The sequence below is a fragment of the Pteropus medius genome, unplaced genomic scaffold (assembly GCF_902729225.1).
Source record: "Pteropus medius unplaced genomic scaffold, Ma_sr-lr_union100, whole genome shotgun sequence".
In the NCBI taxonomy this organism is placed as follows: domain Eukaryota; kingdom Metazoa; phylum Chordata; class Mammalia; order Chiroptera; family Pteropodidae; genus Pteropus; species Pteropus medius.
In genome coordinates this window covers 3,075,225-3,089,783 of record NW_024353517.1, presented here as the reverse complement: position 1 = coordinate 3,089,783, position 14,559 = coordinate 3,075,225, and the positions used below count along the sequence as shown (strand labels likewise).

At 34.1% G+C, this 14,559-nt stretch overlaps 1 protein-coding gene and 2 pseudogenes across 7 annotated transcripts in view; all 3 read right to left on the bottom strand.

Annotated features, from left to right (window-relative positions):
- VPS8 (VPS8 subunit of CORVET complex) overlaps positions 1 to 14,559 on the bottom strand; it is a 235,784-nt gene that overhangs the window by 62,326 nt on the left and 158,899 nt on the right. For all 7 annotated transcript variants that reach the window (XM_039850760.1, XM_039850764.1, XM_039850761.1 and 4 more), the window contains 3 exons: positions 12,594 to 12,697; positions 7,675 to 7,756; positions 7,244 to 7,326 (listed from right to left, as the gene is read on the bottom strand). In XM_039850760.1, the coding sequence (XP_039706694.1) occupies positions 7,244 to 7,326; positions 7,675 to 7,756; positions 12,594 to 12,697 (269 nt within the window). The remainder of the gene's footprint in view (positions 1 to 7,243; positions 7,327 to 7,674; positions 7,757 to 12,593; positions 12,698 to 14,559) is intronic.
- Positions 238 to 356, bottom strand: LOC120593080 (uncharacterized; annotated as a pseudogene).
- Positions 10,781 to 10,909, bottom strand: LOC120593116 (uncharacterized; annotated as a pseudogene).

The window sequence follows — 14,559 nt, the reverse complement described above, 5'->3', positions numbered from 1 at the left end:
AAGTATCAATATAGAGTATAATACCTTTTTATAAAAAAACCTATTATAATATCTACTATAATATGTACATTCAAATCACTAATATAGCTCTAGCTTTATCATTTGTTTATGACAGGAGTGGTTTGGAGAATAAAGAGGTCTTTATATTTATTTATTTATTTAGCAAGGCAACCCTTGGTTGACCTCACAGATTGCAAGGACCTTGTCAGCTTACAATACCTTATTTTTTATCTTTTATGCTTACAGCACCTGGTCTTCCTAGGTGCTCTCCCATCCAAGTACTAACCAGGCCCGACCCTGCTTAGCTTCCGAGATCAGGCGTGATTGGGCTTGTTCAGGGTAGCATGGTCGTAGACTAAAGAGGTCTTTAAAAGGTTAAATTCTGGTAAAAAGAACAAATCTTTATAGGTCACGTCTATATTTATATCAGTACATTTTACTTTAATATGCATAATTTAATAGCAAAATCATGAAATTACCTCATGCTGGGACAACATATAAATTATAGGATGAAAAAGAGAGCTCAAGGCTTCTTGCACAGCATGCACACAAACCACTAGTTTTTCAAATTATTTCCCAAAGTTGTCAGCTAGATTCTTCAGCAATAAATAACTACTGAGGTTTTTCTTGAATTTTTTTTTATAAACTATAAAAGAAGAGCAAATTTGGGTATTTCACATAAACTTTTTTTTTAAGGACATTAGAAAAAATGAGATGACCATGTTTTTCCCTATTGCTTTTTAGTATCTATTATATCATGTATGTGGTTTGTTATAAAATCTTTATTAATCAAGTGTTACTTTAAGATATGAATAATGCCCACAGCAGGTTAGCATATAAATCATTTGTTTGCTTTAACTCCCTCAGTAAGAGAGACATAAACAGCTTCTCAGAAGCCAAGAATTACTTGTGCCACAAAGTGAAGATCAATAAAAGCAAGCAGTGAAGACAGAATGTATATAACATAAATATAGTCTCTTAAAAATACTAACTTATCACTTAATGTTCATGAAAGAAACCTGTACAATTCAGATGCCAGGCATCAGTTTGAATAAACATTAGAGGTCAAGAAGGTCTTTGAGAACCTCTTATGTGAACATCTCTTCTGAAAAAAAAAAAAAAACTATAAATATCTGAGCAACTGTGCATCTAAATAACTGTTACTCCCTATTTTTCCCCAGGGGACCTGATAAGGTAAGGTGAATATGAAAAACACCATGGCTGATGTTAGGTACAGAGGAAAAGCCTAAAATTTGGAGTTAGAAGATCTAGTTTAATGTCCCAGCTGTGCCAACTTAATAACTACATAAGGCAAGTTATTTAATCTTTCTGAGTGGCACTTCCCTTATGAGAAATATGAGGATACTGCTACCTTCCCAGCTTATAGAGATCACAGGAGATGAAGTGCTTTATAAACTGATGATGGGGGTAAGATTAAACAACAAAAACACCTAGGTACAAAAAATCTCACGGTTAGAGCACTTGATACTTAAATGAACTGGGTCAATTCCTTGAAAGACACAATCTGCCAAAACTCACACAAAAAGAAGTAGGATAGATCTGTATCTCTTACCAAAATTGAATCAATAAGTAATACCCTTCCAAAAGACAAGGCCTCAGACCCAGATGGTTTCACTGGTTTATTATTTAAAGAAGAAATTACACAAATACTTTACAATTTATTTCAAAAACAAAAGCAGAGAGAACATTTCCTTACTCATTCTATGAGGTCAGCATTATCCTAATACCAAAAACAGACAAAACAATCTCAATTGAAATGCCAACGAATTACTTTATGGATATAGACAAAATGATTCTAAAGTTTATATGGAAAAACAAAAGACCCCAAATAGCCAAGACAATATTGAAGAATGACAAAGTCAGAGGATATTACCTGACTTCAAAACTTATTATGAAGTTACAATAATCAAGACAGTATGGCATTGGTGAAAGACTAGACAAATAGAACAATGAAAAAAGAATAGATTATCCAGAAACAGACCCCCCGAGCAAAGGCACTTCAACACACGGTGCTGGAATAAGTGGACGTCCACATGCAGAAAAATGACTCTAGATACTGACATTATACTTTTCACAAAAATTAACTCAAAATAGATCACAGACATAAATGTAAAACGCAAAACTATAAAATTTCTAGAAGATGACAAGGGAAAAAAATCTAGGTGGCCTTGGGTTTGGTGATGAGTTTTTAGATACACCACCAAACGCACAATCCATGAAAGAAAAAGCTGAAAAGTTGGACTTCGTTAAAATATAAAAACTTCTGCTTCATGAAACACATGGCTGAGAGAATGAAAAGCCACAGACAAAGCACATCTCTGATAAAGGATTTGTATAAAATATATACAAAGAACTCTTAAAACTCAACAACAACAAACACAACTAAAAAAAGCGGGCAAAAGAACTGAACACTTTACCAATGGAGATGTACAGATGGCAAATGAGCACATGAAAAGATGATCAATGTCATTATCCATGAGGGCAGTGCTAATTAACACAATGAGACCACTACACACCTATTTGAATGGTTAAAAGCTAAAATACTAGAATTATTGAGACTTGTGTTATAGCCCAAAATATGGTCTATTTTGGTAAACGTGCCATATATGCTTGAGAACAATATATATTCTGCTACTGTATTTGACACATAAATGTCAACTAGGTCAAAGCAGTTAAAAGTGTTCAGTGGAAATTTGCTGCTATTCTTATTTTTGTTCCTTGGTGTCTTTTTTCTCTGGCTACTTTTAAACTTTTCTGTTAATCACTGATTTTGAACAACTGTGATGTGCCTTGTAGTTTTACATATTTTGAGTTTGGGGTTAGTTATCTGTGTGCTAACAGTTTTCAATAAATTTAGAAAATTTTCAGCCATTATTTCTTCAAATATTTTCTGCTCTGACTCCCTGTTCAGGACTCCAAGTATACATATTTTAGATCACGTGAAAGTGTCTCATAGCTGCTTATCCCAGAGTTGATGCTCTGATTTGCTTTAAAGTTTTTCATTTTGAATAGCCTGTATCTCTGTCTTCAATTTTTTTTTTTTTTTGGTGTCCTTGTCTACTAATTCTAATATCTATGTCATATCTGGGTTTTGTCTTCCAACTCTTTGCATAACTTATATGTTTTGATTCAATGTCATACACTAAATTTTATGCTTTTGGGACCTGAATATTTTTTTATTTCTGAAAGTATTTTTAAGCTTTGTTCTGGGATGCAGTTAAATTACTTGGAAACAGTTTGATCCTTTCAGGTCTTGCTTTTGAGATTTGTAAGGCATGACTGGAGCTATGTTTATGGCTAATTGTTTCCCACTACTGAGTACCTCTGAGAATTCTATCCAATGTTCTGTGAATTATGAGGTCTTCTAATCTTTACTGGTGGGAAAGACACTATTGTTGGCCCTGTTTGAATTCAAGTATTACTCTCTTCAATCCTTTCAGGTGATTCTCTCCCTTGCTTAGGTAGTTTCCTCATATCACGTACTTACACTTGAGGGCCGGCAGCCTTCTGCACATCTCCAGAATTCTCTCTTGGTCTTGCCCTGCAAACTCGGGCTACATTGGTCTCTCTTGACTCTCAGCTATCTCCTTAAATCAAAGAGTATGCCAGAAACCGCTTGGGATCCCCCTCCTGCACTATTGCCTGGAAACTCTCAAAACATTAATGTGGAACAAACAGGGTTCACCTGGTTTACTTCTTGTCTCTCTCCACTGTCTTTAATGCCTGAGATCCAGTTTTCTGAAACTACTGTTTCATATATTTTGTACATTTTTTTCTTTTGGTTGTTTCAAGCAGGAGGGTAAATCTAGTCTCTGTTACTCCATCTTGACCAGAAGTAGAATTCCTCCAACCTTGACTTTTATTTACTCTAGAAATACTTATTATATGCCAGGTGCCTCTGGGCTAGGTGATGGTAATAGAGTAGTAGGCAAAGTATAGTCTTATATCCAAGGTCCTTCTGTACTAATAGGAAATAAAAATATTCTAATTCTTAGATGTTTCCTAGAACTCCATTTCTGGCCTTCTGCTTTTCTTGCTAATTCACTTCCTCCTAAAGTTCATCTAGTTTTAAGAACTTAACTATTACTTCTATGTGGATGATTTCCAAGTCTCTATCTCCACTTCTTATCTATTCCTATAAATTCCAGTCTTCTGTTCCCCCACTGCTCATTGTTAGCCTCATGAACCTGATATCAAAGGATTACCTGGGATCTTCTTGCGTTTTCTTGCATCTAAACAGTCAAAAAGTCAACTGGATCCTACCAACTAAGTAATTTCCAAATCCGTTTTCTACTATCCACTCTGTAACTCAATTTACAAACTTTGAGAACTTATTGCATTCTAAATGTCTCTATACCATCAGTCTTGGTCCCTTCCAGTGTACACTGTATAATATAGGCTGAGTGATCTTTCTAAAGAGAAACCTCATTCCATTATTCCTCTGCTTAAATCCTTTGATGAGAATTTACTGATTTAAAAATAAAATCCAAAGTCCTTACCATAGTTTACAAAGCAATTAAGGACACATTCTCTGCCTGTCTCTCAAATTTTAGCTCCGTGACTCACCTTTATTCTTGTCCTATGTTCCAAGAATATTCAAACACTTAGAACTCCCCTTATGTACCATGTTTTACCTCTAATTCTTTGTATATATAGTTCACTCTGCTCAGAATAGTCCTATCTCCTTTTTTTTCCTGATTCCTTTAGGCTCTTTAAGATTCAGTTCAGATATCTCCTCCTCCAGGAAATCTTTTGAAATTCCCCCGTCTGTTTCAGATATAAAGATTTATTGGTACTTCTTTGGATATATGTATTCTTAAACCCAACTTATTGTAACTTATTCGAGAAAGATAATTATTATAAAAGTACTGGGGTGTTTTAAGGATCCAGGCAAAGGAATGCAGGTAAGCTTTAAAACCTACAATGAGGGACTCAAATGCCATCGGGATTTTTCTCTCCGTGTTGTCTCTTCTCCCAGTGTCCTGAATCCTCTCCTTGTAACTTCTCTCTTCTCTATGTACCTTGTCGATTCTCCTCTTTGTATATCTACTTTATTCTTCACCTTCTCTCTGTAGATTAACTTATTTTTGCTAATTCAGTCCATATGACAGAAAAGTAGCCACTGTCAGCTCCTGAATTTTGTATCTTGTATAATCCAGAGACCTCAAGAGACACTTATTCATCTTTCTGAAGTTCAGTTCTAAAATTTCCAATAAGAAATACTGATTGGCCCCACTTAGGCTGGTTGCCGCCCTCCCATCCCCAGCCCCCTCTGTGAGTCAATCAGGTGGAGCCAGGAGGCAGGGTCATGCTTTCACATGGCTGCTCCTATTGTAAGCACAGGGACTGAAAGTGTAGGGATGGAGAAGTGGCAATTACGCCACATGGAGAAGATAATCCTTAAAGGTCGCCACTATTACTTGCTTAGAGCCCTATGACAGAACATTTCTGTCTTTCGTATAAGCGCTCTTTTAGGGCAAGAACTGTGCCTTTCATCTACATAGGTAATGACCAAACTGGGTAACATATATAATTAACAAATTAACTAATAATTAACTTTTCAAAAATCCAGGGACTGAAATGAATAAAAAAGATTTCATGATATAATGGGAAAGAGCATAAATTAGGAGGTAAGAGACTTTGGTGGTAGTCTGGATTCTGCCACTAATGGCAGGCCAGGTACTTAACTTTTCTATACTTCAGTTTCCTCCTTAGTAAACAGAAATTTTTATAGTAGCCCTACCCACTTCAAGAGATTGTTGTGTGCTTCAAGTGAGATAATATCTGTGAAAGTACCTTGAAAAAATAAAAATCTCTATATAAATATAAGGTAGAGTTATTACAGTAATCACAAGTGTGCAAATAAAGAATTTAAGAACTAGCATACCCTCCTGATTATCAGGAGTTAAAAACCACTTAGGGTAGAAAAATGATAAGAATACAATTATGATAAATGCCAGGGTAACTCAAAATAAAGTGAAGATTTTCGAGTATCAAAAGCTTTCAAAGATATGAATTTTAAAATACAAAATTTTAAAAAATCTATTTTTGCCAAGGTAAAAATAGATTTTTATTTATTATAATTTATGTATCAGAAAGTGTGGTTAAAGCTCAACATAAAGCAAAATGCATACACTGAAAGAGAAGCCACTTTTGGCTTTAGAATTTCATTTTTTCTAACTTACTTGGTAAATTAAAGTATTCCTGCCTTATGGAGATATTCCTTTCTATGAGATGAAAAACCTTACGACTAATGTATTTTAAAATGAATATGAGAAGCAGTCTATATCAAAGAATTATTCAACACATGACAAGGATCAAATGAGATAATATATGTAAAGAGACATTCTAAATGATAAGGTACTATGTGATGAGAGACTACTAAATGCAGTAGTCTTTATCAGAAGTCCCAGATGCTTAATACCAGATGGGAAGAAGAGCTTGGAGGGTCTTAAAAAAGAGCTGATAGAAACATTCTTGATTGGATAAAAATCATTTGAAAATTATAAAGACCAATGGCATTATATTACTGATTTTTTTTTTTTTTTTGGTGTGTCTCTATACTGAATAAAGTGAAGGAAGACAAAATGGGCTCCAAGGATAATTCCTGCTATTTCCCCAAGAATGTTCATAGATTTTTCTAAAAATATACCTTAGTGTATTTTTAGTGTTCTCCTTTTAATGAAATTGGAAAGGTTCAGGTCTTTTTGCTGAATAGGCTGAAATGTTTCCTGCAAAAGCTTTGGATACAAAGCCAGCTAGAATCTAGAGTAGGGGATGAATTTTGGACACAAAAAAGTTTTAGGATGTTAGAAAACCTAAGTAACAACCAATGGTTAAGAAATGCCTATCTTAACTTAATTTTTAGGCTATCTTTTTTTTTTTTTTAATTTTTAAAAAGTATAAGCAGCTAGAAATAATGGCAATTCTCTCGCAGTTATTAGCACACCAATAGGAAGCTTGTGCACCTGAATCCCGAAGTAACAGGGGCACCTGAAGGCTGCACACCCTAACTGAAAGTTCCAAGTGTGTGCCAGGCAAACCTACACCACTAGAGCTAGCAAAGATTTGAGATGAGAGCTCGAGATTTAGTTAATAACAAAAATCAGCTTTATTATGCTTGACACACAATTAAATATTAGCCCAATTTGCTGTTATTTACATATAACTAAAATATTAGTTGGAATTGATCACCATTGAATTTTTCCCCATTTTAACTCACCTGTAAGATTCTTTGCAAGATTGATGGAAGGGCAATAAATGCTGCCATGCTGTTTAGAACTTGCATGGTCAAAGATTTCAGAGCTGTTATGATAAAATGTTAATATTAAGGTTAGTTTAAGATAAGAGTTTTTGTTTTTTCTATAAGTCAGTGGAAAATAGTCGATTTATATAGCTTCTTTCACATTTAGCTAACGAAGGCCAGTTTAATATTTTAAAGTTAACTATTGATAAGTTGGAAAGCTATTACTATTCAAGACAAAAGATATAATTGGTGCCACAGGAAGAACTGAATCCAAAAGATGAGATCAATACTACAATATGATTTCATGAAGAAAATAATAATATGATACTGAGAAAAGGTTATCACAATAATAATTTTTAGCAGATAAAAAATTGGGCAATGGTACAGGTGAACTCTAATGAACTTACCTTCAGAGTGTAAATGAGGTGCAGCTGAACTAGACAGCTTCTGAGGGGCCATCATTGCCTCCAATAATGGAAACCAGAGTGCCTATAATGTCAGAGAAAACCAAAGAAAAATGAAAGTTCTCTGTTATTTTTAAGAATAAGTAATATCAGCATAGTGTTTTATAGAGTGAAATGTACTTCTCATACATATTGTTGGTAAAAATTAGAAAAAGAAAAGATGGAACACTTGATTGGGAAAAGACAATAAAAAGCATGGACCATAGCTAGAACAGATATCTTTACCATACACCTTGGGAAAATAAAGAAGCTGAAGTTAAGTAATTCTAGACCTTTGAACTGCAATCTTCTGTGTCTCAGGAGTAAGTAGTATCAAAGGAACCAGGGCAGAGCCTCCTGCTGGGTTCTTATATACCCTGGTACAGATGCATCAATAAGTCTAAATAACCCTGGGTATTGCAGAGGGGAACAGAGAACCCTCCCTGCCGCCATGTACACACAGCTATTCTCCCCCCATTTCTCTTCAGCTATGTCAAGCAAGATAAATGAATAAACTTTATCCAAAGTTTTCTCCTACATCAAGCATTATTTTGTATTTCCTTAGTCATCACAGATCAAGAAGTGGAAGTTAGCATTATTTCAATTAACATTTCCAACCACGTCATGAGATAAATGAATAGATCTATCAATTTATTTATTCCTATTACATTGGACACTGTATTAAATGCTTTACCTATATTTTCTCATTTCAATCTCATAATAACCTTATACAGTGAGTATTATCTTCACTTGATAAGAAAATGAAACTTAGAAAAGTTAAGTAATTTACCAAAGATTACACTGCCAATAAATTGGTAGTCTGACTCCAAATTCTGTGCTCTTCTAAAGCCTTCGGAAAAATCTTTATAATAGAAAATCAAACTAATACATTTTAAAATTTCAAACACCTTTTATTGTTGGATAATGATTTACAAAGGCTTTTACTGAAATTTTATTTTATTCAGTACTCATGAACTTTTAATCTTGTATTCTTACCTTTTTCAAAAAATGAGGTAACACTGGTTAATAACCTTATATAAATTTCAGGTGTAAAACATTGTAGTGTGATATCTGTATACTCTACTGTGTGCTCAGCACCAAAAGTCTAGTTTTAATCTGTCACCATATATTTCACCCCCTTATCCATTTCGCCACCCACCACCTTCCCCTTTGGAAACCTCTACTCTGTTGTCTGTATCTATGAGTTTGTTTTGTTTTGTTCGTTACTTTTTACTTAGCTTATATTTTAGTTGCCTAGTTTAACTTGTTGTTTATAACCCCATGATTTATTTCTGTGTATTTTATGGTCTTTTAATTATATATGGCATATCAAATTTTTATCTTTTGATAAATTTGAATTATAAATTTTCTCACTTAATCTAGTCATTTTAGAAGATTTACTGTTTTAAAGGTTACTTTATTCTTGATTTATAAACGGCAGACTGGGGGAAGTATGGCTGTAGAGGTCAGAGCCATGGGAAGTCTTCACACTCTAAACAGAGAAGTTATTCTTCTTCAATTAAGTCTCCATATTAATCTTAAATACTCTAAACATCTTTTACATATTTTACCTCTCTTACTTTTTAATATTGGTTCTTTAAATTTTTAACCTGGATAACTAAAAACCCACAGGCTAAAATAACCATCTATGACAGTGACAATCCTAACCCCTGAGAGTAACAATACTAAATCTGAATTACTTTGCCCTGATAGGTAGCAAATAGCTTTTTTTCCAGGGAATTATATGTATAACAAAGCCATATTCTTTATTCCATCTAGTCAGTGGACACTGGGGTAGCAGCATAAATAGACAGGCATACAAAGTATGACAGAACTTCTACTTGGGAAATAATTGACAACCAAACTTCCTGTGGTTAAACTTTAAGGAAATACTCCATAATATTAAATATTTTGAAGATATTATCATGCTTTTGAATACTTCAACATTTCTAGTTAGTTTAGGGTCTGTAGCAATAAATAGCTCTTGTTCTTACTTTCTCCAAAACAAAACAAAAACAAGGGAAAAAACCATTCAAATCTCCCAAAATTAAAAGTTGATATTATAATAAGGGAGTATTTTCACAAAAATATTCTTTACATAAAACCAACATTCAAATATTTTTGTTGTTGTTATAAAACTTGTTCAGAAACGAAGCAGAAACTAGTTGTTGGAGGGAAGGGTACATAGTGTGAGGTCTGTGTGTGTGTGTGTGTGTGTCTAAGAGAGGTAGAGACAGTCTTTTCTTATAAGTAGACATTTCTTATATGCAGCCAGTAAATGGTGTAACAATAATTTTAGAGAAGTGAAATTTCAAAGAATAGAATGAAGTGTAACATCTAATATCTTTATTAAACAAATTTCAACTCAGACACTTTTGACAAAAAAAAGATAGAATTTCCCTTTTGCCACATACATCAAAGGAAGTCTTGTTCCTGTTTCTGATAAAGAGATACAGAGTTCAAATACAGTTAGGATAATCTGAGTTCTGGAGGCATGGATTTTATACCTAATTCTACTGTTAAAATAAGTGAATCTGGACATGTTTCAGCTAAAATCTGAATGGCTCTATTTATAAAATATAACTGTCATTTTTCCTTAAAATTTCCAAATATCATATCTATACTATGATACTCTTGAAGAGGAGTATCAAATGGATATCAGAGAGGAGATGGAAGGGTTGAAAAATAAAAAAGGCTTAGTATTAAATAGGTATAAGGTAGCTTAACAATTTTACCCTTTTGTGTTTTCCTATCAAAGTATAACCGTGTCCAAATAAAGCCAGCTAACCAAAAGATAAATGAAAATAAAAACTTAGTATGGAAAAATCATGGCAAAAGGACTGGTGTAAAGTTGATAATCCATTTAAATAAAGATTAAAAAACTATAGGAATTATGGATTCAGAAAAAAATGTGTTATCAACCTTAATGAGGTAAAATAACATAGCTAATTAAGAAGGTTGTAGAAGAGAGTTTAGAGCAAGCATGAGTTCATGCAAAGTTCCTTATTGACTGGCTTGGCATCATAGATATTATAAAAACTGAAATGTAATTATAAACATAATAATTCTAAAATAGTACAGTTCAGATTTTTTTAAACTTTAGTGACATTTTTATTAAGAAATAGTATGGTTAAGAACTATTTCAAGCTGATAAGAATAGATACTGCACTTGATCTTAGCCAAAAGGCTGAGAAGCCATTTGCAACAACATGGATGGATCTTGAGAGAATCATGCTAAGCAGAATAAGCCAGACAGAAAAAGTGGAAAACCACATGATATCACATATATGTCAAATATAATCTAAAAGCAACAAACAAACTTGACAAACAGAGATTCATGGGCATGGACAACAGACTAGTGGTTACCAGATGGAAGGAAGGGGAAGTAAGTAAGGGTAAAAGGGGTCAAATATGTGATGGAAAGAAACCTAACTATGGGCAGTAAACACACAATGCAATATAAATGTGACTTACTGTTGAATTGTACACTTGAAATTTATTGGATTTTGTTAATCAATGTCAACCCCCCAAAAATAAATTAAAAAAAAATATTTCAAATTCAAAAATTCCTGTTTTACATAAGCTTCCTAAATGAAATTGTATATCATATTTAGTTTTAAAAGCAAGCATTACTTGATCCAATTTTTTAAAAATCATGTTAACCTAAGCAGGTAAAAAATATCTAGAGTGATATTCATCAAATGATAATGATGGTTATTTCTGGGTGATAGGATGGATACAGGGTAATTTTTAAAACGTCTTTCTGTGTAACTTTCTGTACTGCAGGATTTTTTTTAACAAGTGGGTATGTATCTTTTTCATATAAAAAGTTTTTTTAATAAAGAAAAAAATCATATCTATTATATAAATGTGTTCGTCACAAACAATTTATATTCCAAAGGTTTTTCAAAATTTATGACCTTAAAAAATCCTTCACAAAAATGTGGAGAAATTTACCCATAAGAACAGAAAACATACCAAGTTTATTATTTCCATTGTAACATGTACGGCTAACTATACATTAAATGTTTACACTGCTTCCCATTTCAGGAAACCAGGCAGTTGGAAAGAGGCCTGCTGTTGTCAAGTCAGAGGCCACAGCCTGGAGGGGCAGGCACCTCAGGAGCTCTGTCCTACCATGCTGCCAACTTTACTTCTTAAAACTACTGCAAAATTTAGCTGTCAAGTCATATCTCGCCCCCTTAGTTTCTGCTTCACTGCTGTAACTCCCACCTGCACAGGTGCTGAACTATACCTCCTTCAGTTCTGTGTTCTCCCTTTTTGCATTCTGGAATCTGTTACAGCAGACTTCCAACTTTGTGCAATGGAATCATGTGGGAAGCTTTAAAGCATACTGATGATGGGGTCGCAGCCACAGAGACTTTAACTGATTTGGGGTGCAGTCTGAGTGTTGGGAGTTTTCAAAGCTCTCCAGGTGACACTAATGTGCAGCCAAGGCTGAGAACTACTATATCATAGCCTTCTTTAACCTTTTCCAGCTTTCTCTGTATCCCTGAGGGTTTTCTTTCAGTTCCTCACACTCACTTTAATCCATGGGGAATGGAAGAGATGATAAATGAGGATGCATCACAATATCGCTACACAGAATACAAAAAAATCTCAGTCCAAAGAGAACTAGGACATCCAGTATTCACACACCTAAGTTTTGCAGCACGGCTAAATCTACGAATATAAAGCTTTTGTGAGAACAAAGAGAACGGGCAAACTTCATAACTTTGGGAGTCTTACCCTCCTGGGAGCAATAAACAGTGATTAAAATCCAGTTGAATTAAACTCAGCTGAGAGGGCAGTGGAACTACAATTATTTGCTAGTTTTAGACCAGAACAGACTTTTAAATGCCTAAGTAGTCATATTCTCCTACCTCTCTCTGCTGTTGGTTCAAATTATGTGAATTTCTCTGGCAAAGGGCAATCGTCTCTACCGTGGTTTCTTCTACCTCCTTCAATGAGGAATCCTCCTTGGTATCTAGAGTCAGAAAAATCGTTAACATCACTTAAGAATATATTAATGATTCTGTGCTTTAATCTTCCATATCAATGTTTAACATTCATAGCACATATATAGCACATCACACTTAGCATTTTAATATGCTTTAGCTATGAAAAATTCCCAAACATATGTTTGTGGATTAGTTAGTAGAGAGATTATCTTTCATCTTTCTTACTCTACCATTTCTCCCTATATTTCTTAAATGTGGGTATTTCTCCAAGATACTATTTTAGGATCTTTTCATTTTTAAATACTTTCAGCCACTCTTGTGGTTTTAACTCTCACATCCTTGCTAATTACTTTCATATATACACCACACCTCCAGCCCTTATTCCTTTCAAAATTTGCAGCTTGGATTTTCAACAAAGTCTAAGACATCTATCTCTACATAGATGTCCTGCAATCAGCTTGAACTTTATATATGCAAAACCCAAGCCATTTTTCTCACTTCAAATCTGTTCCTCCCCCTACACTTCCAAACTAAATTAGTGCAATTATCATCTTTAAGTCAACCAGTTTATAAATCTTCAGCTCTGATGCTTCCCTCTCATGCACCCACACATTCAAATAAATTGCCAATTTTGTTAATTAGACTTCCATATTCTCATATGCCCACTACTTTTACCCTGGTGAAGCTCTTTATCGCCTCATTTGCACTATAACGACAGCCTCTTAAACTTTTGACTTCTAAATCTTGTCTCCTTCATTCTCTTTTCTGCTGTCACTAAACTTTTCTTAAGCACAAGTCCAAACACATCAGTTCCATCCACAAAAACCATCAAAGACTTCTAATTTTTAAAATAGACAGTAAGTAAACCTCTGACCCTAAATAAACATAGTAAACACTCTGGTTCATCTTCTCACACTGTGTTCTGATATCGCCAGATTACTTCTTACTCTCTGAGGTTACTGGCCAGGCACTTTCATGTTCAAGTTCTCTTTAGCCAAGAAGGCCCTTTCCTTGCTTTTTGCCTATCAAACTCCTATTCATCATTCTAATCTTAATTACTTCAAAGGTCACATCTTCTACAAAAATATCTTCGATTCATAAATTACAAATTGTTCCCTAATTTTCCATAATCTTTGCCACTCTTACTGTACCTCTTTTATAATATTTGATTCTGCCAGCACTAGAAGTTTTTATTTACAAAGCTGTCTCCTTCACAAGACTACAGTTCTCTGGGTGAGGACTGTGTTTTAGCCATCTGTGTATAACCCACAGAAACTAGCACAGTGTTTTAGCAAGTAGCAAATCCTCCAAAATTCTTAAGCATACTGTCAAAACTGAATCTGAAAGTAAATGGTAGACATGAGACTACCACTGAGAAATTTATCTTCATGGGAATTCAAAGAACTGGCTTCTCTAGATCTATACCACCTGCGAATCGTTGTAGTGATTTATGGAAACATTCTTCTTACTTTTCCCTTACTCTTTCATGTAATCTCTGCAAAAATTATTCTCATAACATTAAATTGAAAAAGAAAAATGTCATAAATACAACAAACCTAACATAGTTAAATTGACTGAACATATACCGACAGTACAATAATAGTAATTAAATGTTTATCTGGAATAAATACAGAAAAGTTAACCAAGTGTTTACTGAAGTTCCAAAAATAATCTACAGAGAATTAGGGCACCGGTATTTAGGGGAAAAGGAATGGAATTCTGACATTTGCTACAACATGGATAAACCTTGAAGACATAATGTTAAATGTAATCAGCTAGATCCAAAAGGACAAATATCGTGGGCCAAGGGGTCCAAGAAATGTGTTGGTGTGTTAAAAAGGTAGAATGATCTAAAAAATCACCTATCAAGTGATTCTCTGAACTTTGG